Source organism: Eleutherodactylus coqui, chromosome 3 (genome assembly GCF_035609145.1).
Source record: "Eleutherodactylus coqui strain aEleCoq1 chromosome 3, aEleCoq1.hap1, whole genome shotgun sequence".
Lineage (NCBI taxonomy): Eukaryota > Metazoa > Chordata > Amphibia > Anura > Eleutherodactylidae > Eleutherodactylus > Eleutherodactylus coqui.
This window is the reverse complement of record NC_089839.1, coordinates 90,611,758-90,623,879: the sequence shown is the minus strand read 5'-3', so window position 1 is coordinate 90,623,879 and position 12,122 is coordinate 90,611,758. Positions and strand designations below refer to the sequence as shown.

Genomic DNA, 12,122 nt, shown 5'->3' with positions numbered 1-12,122 from the left:
TTTCAGTACTTGATATCATAGCAATCGTATACACCCCCCCGAAGATGGAGGGATTGTGGGGTTTTTTCTCCATTTCACTCCTTAGAATTTAAAGCTTTTCTGTGCATTATATAGTACCATTGAAAAATACAAATTGTCCCATAAGAATCAAGCCCTCAGACAGCTATGTTGATGGATAAATAAAAGTTATGAAAAATGAAAAAGGGCTGCATTCAGGTCAAAGAATTTCAGCTCTCACATTATGGGGGTTTTGGATTACATCTCCCACAAAGTCCAACAAAGTCCAACTAAGCAATGGCAGTGAAATGCGTTCTCATAATGTGACATTATATAGGAGAGCAGAAACATACACTAATGTCCTCTCACTTATAAAGCGTCTACCTGGACTGACTGTAAATGTTGCTACATTTACAAACCATAAGTTTCTAGAAATCAAAGGGAGCATGTAGATAGAGAGTCTTATACAATGAGAAGATATGGCATTCCTCTGAAGTCCTGATTTGCTGACAGCTTTCATGGAGCAATGACACCAACCTCAATCCATGCAAGTATGCAGAGGGCTTTCAAATGTCCTTCTGTAGGAGCCTGTGGTGATGATGCATGCAGAATGTAGACAAAGTGAGTTGCAAGTCTGTGGTTTTAAGGAAGATATTTTCGGAGCGCTGATGCCGATGTGGTGCATGAAGAAGTGTAGAGTCAGCCTGCTGGACGATCCTCCGCTAGACGTCTGAATGCCTCGTCCAGCTTGGGAATAAAGTCTTGTCCGTTGAGATGCAGTGTGCAAGTTTATGGATTGATCCCTCAAGGTACAGATAGAGAGTGGTAAGCGGGAAATAAATTTATACAGAGAACTTGTACTGCAGATATGTCTGCCTGTGAGGGCTTCTCACAGTATCTGAAAGGTTCATCACAGAGAAACCTACAGCTACCCTAAAGGAAGCATCCACCACATTTACCCGGGTCTGAAACAAGCCAATATTATGAAGTTCCTACCTCGTCCGTTCAAGTAGGGTTTGCTGTAATCCCAACTATTGTTGTCGTTCCGAATAACATTGAGGCGTGTGGGCTGTGTGCAATAAGACAAATAGTTAATGCCATTGCAGCTTTGGAAACAGTAAGGCCATAGCCCGAGTGAACAGCACTTACCTTGGCATACTCTATCTTTAGTGTGCAGCATCCAGCATAAATGTCGGCTCCGTTCAATGCAGCTTTGGCCTTCTGGGCATTATGTACAGTCTCAAATGTTCAACAGTTAAGGAACATCAATGCAGGTAATGTATAAACGTGCAACAAACAATAGCCCGGAGTGAGTTAATTAAGAGAATCACAACACTCTCTGGGTTGAGGCTTGTGCAGAAATCTTTATTGTTATTATGCAAAATAAAGTTTAAAGCAGTTTATCAATTGGGTAATAATGTGACTTAGTATAATACAGTAGGACATTTCACTCCTTCCAAACCATAAAGGGGTTTTCCTAGAACTTAAAACTGGCTCACAGCCACTCTACTTCCTGGTTGCTGCTGACCAGGACATGTGACTGCTGCAGCCAATCACTGACTCCAGCAGTGACCTTCTATAGCCAGTGACTGGCTGCAGTCAGGAAGTACAGAGGCGCTTTGAAGCAGTTTTAAATAGGCAAACCCATTTAGTCTCATTGTCACGGCAGCAGGAAGAATAGAAGAGATTGGAATAGAATATCTATAGCACCATGATGCATAACCTGCATAATAAAAATAAAGATTTCTCATTCTTTGAGAGTGTTAATATCAAGCGACAAGTCATGAACACTTTAAACTGCAAAGTAATTAAAGAGGAACTTTTTACAAACTTTTGACACTTTAGAGCTATATGTCAAACATTTTGGTGAATGGGGGCCTCGCTACTGAAATCCCTGCGGTTTGTTGAAACGAGGGGGCTGCAGACCTCACCCGACTTCAGCTGAAGATGGACGCCTCGAGGTCTATATACATCAGTCTTCTGTTACCAAGGGGCACAGCACTCAGGTAAGAGACACAGTCCCCTCGTTTAAGCAATCAGTGGAGGTCTCAGCGTCAGGATCACCAATGATCAAAACTTTTGACTTGTCAAACGTTTGTAAAAAACAAAACCAGCAAAAGAAAAAAAGTTACTCTTTAATTACAGTAATATTTGTAATATAGAGCTCATATGAAAAACATTACATTGCATCCAGTAAAGATGCGTCAAACACTTACCACTAAGGCCTCATGTCCACAGGCATAATTGAATTGTGGAATCCACGTGGGTCACCTGCGCAGAAGATCCGCAGTTCAATATGTCCAAAGACTATAATTGGGCATCCGCAGCCATTTAAATACCTGCAGATGTCATTTTCTTTGACGGCGTGCGGACCGCAGAATGCTCCATTCTTCTGCGGATCCCGCAGGGATGGCTTCCATAGAAATCAATAGAAGCAGTCAGGTCCGCGGCACAGCCAACACTGCAGGCGTGCCGTGGATCCACGGGAAAGCAAGAGATTTAAAAAAAAAAAAAAAAAAAAAAAAAAAAAAAAAAAAAGAGAAAGAATAAAAGGCACGGCACGCCAGCCAGCGTGTCGAGCGCATCCGCCATGCAGAAGAAAGAAGACCTGGCCGCGACTGAGGAGACTCGCTCCACGTTCAGACAGGTGAGTAAATGCATTTTTTTGCCTCATGTCTGCGGGCATGGCAGAAGTCCGCTGTGGGATTCCCCACTCAGAATCCGTGCGTGACTGTGGACATAAAGCCTAACGAAAAAAAATAAATAAATAGAAACAGCCAGCAACAAAAGCTGTCATATGCTTTGTAAAAGACAGACTATACAAATGTGTGATAAAACGTTCTGCACATATCTCCACCATTAACCCCTTTGTGTTCACACAGAGAAAGATTTGCCATGAATTGGACATGGAATCTGTATCAAATCTGGGACAAATCCACATACCATTACTATCAATGGGAATCTATGCTGTAGTCTGAGGATTTGAAATCGGCATGTGGGGGGGGTGAACATGTAAACTTACAAAATAACATAGAAAAGTACCATTTAGACACCAAGTGAGAGCAACGCCTCAGAAAGAATAGACTAGCGGTCATTTAACAACAAATATGTGCTTATCTCTGGTATGAGGGTATCCTTTCCATCTCCATAGGAGGCAGGGTGTGTATATTTACATGTATAACTACTTGGGGTTATTAATATTTTTGGTCTGTGTTCCCTCCATAGATTTTTTTCAAAAAGCAAGACAAGAATAGATCTCAGAAGACCCGTTTAGTAAAAAAAAGGTAGAATTTTTCTTTGCTGGATCTTTTGGCCAAAATAAAATAAAACCAGACTACAATTTCCACTGGTTGATTGCGAGTGTAGACCTACCCCTTAGGCCTTAGTCAGACGGGCATTTTTTTGCGCGATTTGCGGATCGCATGACGGATGCGCATCCGCAAATCGCGTGACCGGTGCCCGAAAATTGCCCGAAAATCTGCTCCTAGCCGCGTTTCATTAGAAACGGGCCGGAGCTGTCCAGCGCATTGCATTCAATGGAGCCGGCAACACAGCTGGCTCCATTGAAAGCAATGCGCTGCGGGCGAGTGTGGGATGAATTGTCGGGAAGGGCTTAAATATATAAGCCCTTCCCTGCAATTCATCCAGAAAAGTGTTAAAATAAAAAATATATACATACTCACCTGCTCCCGGCAGCCGGAGTTCCCTGCGGCCGGCCTGCAGTGGGTGTGAGTCAGACCTGCCCCCTGATTGGCTCAGCGCTGAGCCAATCAGAGGCAGGTCTGACTCACACCCACTGCAGGTAGGCCGCGCGGAACTCCAGCTGCCAGGAGCAGGTGAGTATATATATTTTTTTTATTTTAACACTTTTCTGGATGAATTGCAGGGAAGGGCTTATATATTTAAGCCCTTCCCGACAATTCATCCCATGCACGCCGGCAGCCCATTGCTTTCAATGGAGCCGGCTGTATTGCCGGCTCCATTGAATTCAATGGGCAAACATCGTTCTTCTCTGCCACAGCTGTTACAGCTGTGGCAGAGAAGAATGATTTGTCTTCTATATGTTCTCAATGGGGTCGGCGCTGCTGCCGCCGGCCCCATTGAGTGCATATAGAGAAGAGAACAGGAATCGCAGATCGGAGGTAGGTGCGATCTGCGATTTCTGTTCTATAATTTATCGGAGGAGCGCATAAAAAGCGCTCATGTGTCCGATACCATTGCAAAGCAATGGTTTTTTTTAAAAAAAATTTAAAAAATTAAACGCCGGACGCATGCGCGCGAAAAAACGCCTGTCTGACTAAGGCCTTATGTGCCGACTAGATCTGAGGGCGCTATAATAGACTGTACACCACTTCTATTAAGGATATTCCACCATGGCTTTGATTGAATTTCTCTTAAAAATGACTATGCGCTCTACTTTTCCTACTGGGTTGAAGACGGCATAAAGGACATCCTATGGAAGAAACACAGGCAATTTAATAAAAATGGAATCTACATACACATTTATATACGGCGCATTATAGAAGTTAAGTGTCTGCACGCATCTGAAACAAAGCATTGCACTAAATCTTACATATAGTTACATTTATTTGCACTTAAAGGATGTCAGTGCTTTAAAACACACACACACACACACACACACACACACACACAAAAATAAATAAATAAAAAAAAGGCTACACAAAATAGCTTTTGTGGTTATATAAAGCCACATGCCTCTTGTAGGCCTTTGTCCTACTGCTTCTCACTTCCCAATCTCTTGACAAGCAAGTGTTGAGGATTCTTTGAGACAGTCCTGGTATTGTTCCTGTGTCAGATCACCACATATTTGCCTCTACAGAAGTTTCATCAAATATCACGTCCGGTCTGATGGAAGTCTAGAATGCGGACCTCTGACCATACAGAATGTAAGACGTGTTGCTCAAATGTAAGCCAGCATAATTGTGTAACAGCGTTATTGAAATGGTACGATCACAAGGAGTATTGCAGTTGGCATTACTGTGTAGGCAGTAGCAGTGGCCCTAATGGTCAGAAAAATATTAGGAACATGTCAGGGGTGTCATTCTTCATGCAAGATCTGGGCACTCCTAATGCAATGTTCAGATTACAACCAAATTTGGTTTAAAAACAAGGCCAGGGTAACAAGGAGTGGGCAGTCATCTGAAAAAATCAAATGCAGCATATGTGCTTCTAAACCTGACCATAATACATCAGGAATTTCAGACGGCTGTGTTCTGCATATACGCCAAGGTTGACTTTCGAAGGTTGTTTTCACCTTGAATCACTATGCCACAAGTTAAAAAGACAAATCACTGATTGATCTCTGCCATGACCTGTGGTTTAGCCTGGCCTTCCGTTGATGGGATGTAGTTTAGAATGAACCATTTTTCAACTACACCACCTGAAAACGACCCCCAAAAAACCCAACACAGCAAATCAACTTTTTGAAAGCAAACTGCCATTGGTCAGCATGTCTCACGAAAAGCTGCCAATGGTCGACAGAAATGTGATTGAATCAACTTAAACATTCACAATAGCAACAAGTCACTAGTGCGGCTCCCAGAATGGGTGGCTCCAACCTGTTAATAGAACAAAACATCCGTTTCTCATTACTTACCACAGTAATTGGATAGAGCGGATTGTGGACGGAAATAAGAAGGACTTTATTCCCACCAGATGGGTCTTCAGGGTTCGCTGGTCTGGTAATGCGTTTGCTTGTGGAGTAGTTGAAAAGCGCCTGTTGTCCGGCTATGTAAACTGGTTCATTCCGAGCAAAAGTCACACACTTCTTGGAAAATTCTACATCCTCAAATTCAACCAGAGCTTGCCGCTTGAAAGGCATCATCATCACATAGCTAAACAGGGGGAAAAACACATTACCGCTAGAAACTGGATCTCATTTATCACCTATTAGAGGATCACAATATTGAAAACTTCATTAAAGATTTATTTTCTTGGCTATTAAAAAGCAAGGACCAGTCACCTCGCCAGACACGTCCCTTTAAATACAATACTTGCATTTCCAATAAAACAACTATTCTAGAGCAACTTGTTAGAACTCTGTATTGTGTCATTCCCATCATTCCACTTGGAAATGTAGGGAAAAACTGACAGCTGGTTGTACGGAAAAAACATAACACTGTATGTGGTATTCTGCATTGGGTCATCCGCCTACAATTACATTCACATGAGCGCGATATCGGGCTGAGAAACCCAGCTTGTCAACGTAAGTTTTACCCATGGATGCAACGAGTTTTTCAGCAAAAAACAGTTCGCATCACTTCTCTGAAATTCTGAGCCTCCAGCATTTCTTTCATGTGCGTCGGAGGAGGGCCAAGTGTTTCCCATTGTTTTCAATGGGAAATGTTACATCGCGCGAGATACAATGTGTTTGACAGTCCCATTTAAAACAATGGGCAATGCGTTCCGAGGGACAAAAAAAACAACCAAAAAAAAAAAAAAAGCAAAAAAAAAAAGCACATGCATTGATTTCTTATGTCACAGCACCGCTCATGCGTATGACTCGGAGAACGAGTTCATATTCACATAAGTTTTTTGGGTTTTACAACTCACAAAACTTGCGGGAAATTCACGCTCGCGTGAATGTAGCCTCATGCTCAGAAACACTGGATGCCCTAGTAGCGGCTCTTGATGCAACAAATAATTGGTAGAAAGCCTCTGTTTAAGGGCTTATTCACACAAGTGCTGTCTGCGCATTGGAGGCACGCACAGAAAGCGCTTCTATAAGAGCCAATGGTTTCTTATAGAAGTGTTCGCAGGAAACAATTTTAGAAGCGCAAAATACTCAAAAATATAACATGCATGGCTGCAATGAGTGCCTCAAAGGTCCGTGCTTCGACAAGAAATAGGACCTGTCCGATCTTTGATGTGAGCTGCGCAGGAGTTTCCCTTGACTCCTATGGGAGCAGGAGTCTATGGAAACTCCTGTGCAGGAAAAGAAGATTTCTGCCAACCGATGGAATACCCTGCTGCTTACAGCAGGACATTTACAATATGCTGCACAGAAGCCCATTATAAATGTCCCGCTGCAAACTCCTGTTAATCCCTGCGGAATGACGGGAATCCCCGAGGGTTCTGTTAATAGAAATTTAGAACAGGACATTTACAACGTGTGTCTGGGCAGCACGTTTTACATGTACTGCTGTAGGCAGCAGGGTATTCCTCCAGCCCTGGTGCTGGGCAATTCCCCAGCAACGAGGGGCAGTAGGGGATTCCCTCTACCTCCCCCCCCCCCCACTCCAAGAGATTTCCCTACAGCATGGGGAGAGCAGGGGGCGTGGTTACAGGGCTTTCCTGAGAGCGTGGGAGAAGAGTGTGGGACTGGAGGGATCCACCCTCTAGCACTGCCCCTTCTATATATGCTATGGGGAATCCCTGTGAAAAGCCCTATAGCCTTGCTCCTCTATCTAGCCCCACCCACTATGGGGTTATCTCTCAGGGATCCCCAGAGCAGGGAGAGAGAACAGGAATATGGGTTAATCCTCCATAGCAGGGAGAGAGTGAGGAGATATGGGGGATTAACCCATAGCAGGGAGAGAGAGAGCGGGGGCTGCTTCTCTCCCCCCTCCTAGAGCAGCTGCCCGTTTACGCAATTTAACACAGTATAGATACGCATTCTTTGTGCACCTATACTGCACTAAAATAACGCTCGTGTGAAAGAGCCCCAACACAGACAACCTGTAAATTTACCTGTAGTAATAAATCCCACAGTTAGAATTGCTGTCATAATCCAAATTAATCTTGGGCCAACTGTGCATCCCTACTATAAACTCTACATAATAATAATCAAGATTTAAAAAAAAAAAAAAAGTTAAAGTTAAATTAGAACCTGGTTTCTATCTGGTGACATTTAAGAAAAATATGAAGCCTACCATATGGTTCCAAATTTAGAGAGCTCCTCCACCAGGTCAGCCTCCACCACAGATTCACAGAGCCCTCGAACATGAACTACTGGAGAGACTGCTACCTTGTGATGGTTTCCACCTCCGTCCTGTAGATGAAAATGCATTTTAATTGAAATTTGAATTTCTGTGCACTTTTTGATGCAAAGTTACCTGAAGTTGCTTGTGTGTATAGAGTTATTAGGTTGGATTTTCTTACATAATACGCAATACCGATTTTCCATGGACTTTAATTGTGCCTCTCACAGTGTGCGCGAAAAATACACCCACAAAAAAAAGTGGCATGTCCCATCTTACACATATATACACACACAAAGACCGGATATGGGGGTTGGTGGCATGTTATTGAGTACCGGCTGGGTGCTGGAGCGTAGCTAATTATTCCCATGTGAGAGAAGCCAAGGAGGCACTTTTTGAGGTGTGCAATTTCTGTACTTTATATACTGTTCCTATTTTTTATTTTTATTTTTTACAATTTCCAGCCTGAAATCAGATTTTTGGCAATTCCCGTTCTGGTTATGTTATGAAGATATGCGCATGTAGATGTTGGCCTGGCTGTTATATATGAACTTCTCTTTTTAGGAGGCATTGTACACCTAGTTTTCTGTTGGGATCATACCTTCAGCCACCAATATCAATAGCAGGGGGTCCTCGGCCGTACGAATCTAAAACAGGTCACATAGCTCTGTTCACACTTCCAGTACGAGCTTCTGCGCTCGCAGTACTATCTTTCCAGTAAAATGCCGGATACCATGATGGAAACTTGCCGAGACCTATTAGATTCAATAGGATCCGTCTGGCACCGTTGGTCACATCCGGCCCGCTGTTATTTTCATTGTTCTGTTCCTAAGATGGAAAAGAAAAATGAAAATAATAATGGAAAGGTGAACAGAGCTGTAATGTCATCTCCGGGAAATCACCTATAAAGTGTCACAGAAGTGTAATAACTTGACATTTATTGTGCCTGGAAAGTGTACAGTAATCCTGGATTACAATTTTCACAAAGATCTGAAATATAAAAAGTATCAACATGTGTCTAGAGGTGGGAAATATAGATCGTATATATATGTATGTACAATAAAAACAAGACCCTTAGGCCGGATTTGCATGTCTGTAAGCGTAAAATGCCATGGGGCTCCTGCAGCGTTTTACAGCTGTGACCCTGCGTAATAGTACTGCACATGACAGTACGCAGGCTGCGTTCATGCGCAATACACCTATTTTTTTTTGTTTGGATTTCCTGCGCCGTCGCTAAGCAACGACATGTATACCCGCAGCCGATACGCAATGTCATTGTGTATGGGTCCGTGTGTATATACTTGACAATAGAGAACAATGGGCTCTATCTTGTGGATATACACGTGGCAAAATGGAACATGCTGCTTTCTATTTTGCGCTCGAGGATTACGCAATTCCGACCTGCTGATGTGAGCGGAACTGCGCAAGACAGACAATGTAATTAATTGCCTATGAGCTACCGTATTTCACATGAGCATACAGCGCCAGTGTAATATACAATTTCAATACAGTCGTGTGAGCCCAGCCTTAGCTGGGTATATACCCCGTACCCTTAGCGAGACTGAGCTCATTGTTTCTGTAACGCGCACTGCCGTATTTTTTCTATACGGCGACAGATCTGATGTGACCCGATTCTTGGCAAATGTTAAGCAGCTGAAGCATCAGGCTCTGCCTGGAACTGACAGTATTTAGCGGGTGTACTGAGCCTCCATTCATTTTAATAGGGCTTCTCAGATGAGGGTTTTAGTATAGCATTTATAACGTGCACTAAAACCAGCGCTGTAGGTGTTATTTCCGGGTGTTCTGCGTGTTTTTGATTCTGTGCATCGCCCATTGCAATAAATAGGGGTGTAAGTAAAACGCTGCCTACTATGCCACCAGGAGGGGTAATGACATCAGGCGAGTTTACTGCGTTATTATTGCACAAAATACGCCGTAAAAACCGCAACATTTATACAAACGCTTGTGTGAGAGCGGGCTTACTCAAAGCACTATTCAATCCAGAACACCTGATAAGGGGGGGGTGGCGTGGACGGTTGGTTAATATAGATATATATATATAACATTTGCACTTTTCTTTTTGTATATATATTACATACATACACATTATTTTGACAACTATGTCCCACATGACATCATATAAGACCTCTGGGGGACATTCACAAGGTCATTTTTTATGTCACATTTTTGCACCGTAACTGGGGCATCCATAGGAGACGAAATTACAGAGAAGAACAGCCCCCATAGTAACATTAGTCACTGGCAAAGCTCTCTGGATCTGCAAAGACCCAGCAGCTCAACCATGCCAGGGGTCGCCGGTCATCACATAATCCAACAGAGGAAAAGACATTGCCGTGTCCTCTATTCTCTACATAGCGCTGGAACAGAGAAGTCAGAAGTGCTTAAACACCGCTTCGGTCTCCTCCTCGGGGTCCTTCGCTGTCTTTGGCAGCTGAGCACCCAAACTGTTCCTGCTAGATTGCAGGAGCTTTAAACCCACATTGTATATTTACAATGACGCAGGTGTAAAGTCCAAGGCCAAGCACTATATCTGTCTATCCATTATATATAGCTACGTCCTTACTGGGTTCAAATCTGACACAGACACACATTGGATGTGGCTTTTTTTTTCTGGCATTTCTCCTGTTTCTCCTTGTGACCAAGAAAAAAAATGCAAGTTTTAAAAGCTAAAAAATAAGAACATAAAAAGCCACTAAAATAGCTTGTAAAATACACTACGAAAATGCTTAAAATATGCGCCGTCTTGTACAAAAATTGTCTGTGCGAAGTCAGCCAACAATAGCATGTGTGGCATGTCTAGATATTTGCCTCATTATACCGGTATATGTGTCCTCCTCACTAGTTAGCATCGCATGCTGCCACATCAGTTCGGGACGCAAGTAAAGCTGCAACGTGTGAACACATCCTAAAGCTGTAGAGGCGAATGGTGGTCTACAGACACACTACACGCATCTATAGTAACGTGACACAAATTAATGTAGTCATCATCCCGCTCGTTAAGTCACCGGGCATTATTATGCTGCAATGCTCTGCAGGATTACAGAACAATCAAATAGCAAACTACTGGTGCTCTTATTGATAGGTTAAAGGGGTTGTCCCGCGCCGAAACGGGTTTTTTTTTTTTTCAACCCCCCCCCCCGTTCGCCGCGAGACAACCCCGATGCAGGGGTTAAAAAAGAACACCGGAGAGTGCTTACCTGAATCCCCGCGCTCCGGTGACTTCTTACTTACCTGATGAAGATGGCCGCAGGGATCTTCTCCCTCAGTGGACCGCAGGGCTTCTGTGCGGTCCATTGCCGATTCCAGCCTCCTGATTGGCTGGAATCGGCACGTGACGGGGCGGAGCTACACGGAGCCGGCATGCAGCACGAGCAGCCCCATTGAAAAAAGAAGAAGACCGGGACTGCGCAAGCACGGCTAATTTGGCCATTAGACGGCGAAAATTAGTCGGCTCCATGGGAACGAGGACGCTAGCAACGGAGCAGGTAAGTAAAAAACTTTTTATAACTTCTGTATGGCTCATAATTAATGCACAATGTATATTACAAAGTGCATTAATATGGCCATACAGAAGTGTATAGACCCACTTGCTGCCGCGGGACAACCCCTGGCTGTCTGAGCCAAAATGATATTATAAAATGGTATATAATAATGTGACATCTGGCCACCTCTCTAAAAATATCAGTGCCGATTCTGCTGACCAATGTCTGGTTTTATTTCAGGACTTCCTGTGGTTACATAACGGCTGTACTACAAAAGCCAAGATGCAGCCACATTAGAGATGTGTGATGTTACATGCCAATCTAATAACAGAGCGCAGAAAAGGACTACAAGTTTACATTTCTAGTTTATGATGAAAGTTTGGAATATTTCCACAACAGATCGAGACATCACACATTTCAGTCTTCATATTATACCATCCCCTGTCCGTATGATGCGGATGTGTGCTGGACTGGATCACAGCAAAGAATATTGGGATTTCTATTAAACAGCCAACTAAGAACTCATCTGGTTGGGAAAGTAATATTATTAAGGCCAGCTTCACCCGCGTGTAATCCATCTGTGTGCCGCCCACGTATGTCACAGACAACACACCGCCTCATAGACTATAGCGTGTCCATTAATGCGTGCGAGTTGTGTAAAAACATCGCAGCATGTCCTTTT

At 43.4% G+C, this 12,122-nt stretch overlaps 2 protein-coding genes across 3 annotated transcripts in view; one reads left to right on the top strand and one right to left on the bottom strand.

The window, feature by feature from the left end:
- LOC136620153 (regulator of microtubule dynamics protein 2-like) overlaps nt 1-12,122 on the top strand; it is a gene marked incomplete at its 5' end in the record, with an annotated part of 371,477 nt that overhangs the window by 130,004 nt on the left and 229,351 nt on the right. The gene's annotated exons all lie outside the window — the stretch shown is intronic.
- Nucleotides 1-12,122, bottom strand: part of LOC136620845 (heterogeneous nuclear ribonucleoprotein L-like) — a 35,715-nt gene that overhangs the window by 19,304 nt on the left and 4,289 nt on the right. For both annotated transcript variants that reach the window (XM_066595866.1, XM_066595867.1), the window contains exons 2-6: nt 7,890-8,008; nt 5,615-5,852; nt 4,365-4,450; nt 1,147-1,243; nt 994-1,066 (exon numbers count right to left, since the gene is read on the bottom strand). In XM_066595866.1, coding sequence (XP_066451963.1) covers nt 994-1,066; nt 1,147-1,243; nt 4,365-4,450; nt 5,615-5,852; nt 7,890-8,008 — 613 coding nt within the window. The remainder of the gene's footprint in view (nt 1-993; nt 1,067-1,146; nt 1,244-4,364; nt 4,451-5,614; nt 5,853-7,889; nt 8,009-12,122) is intronic.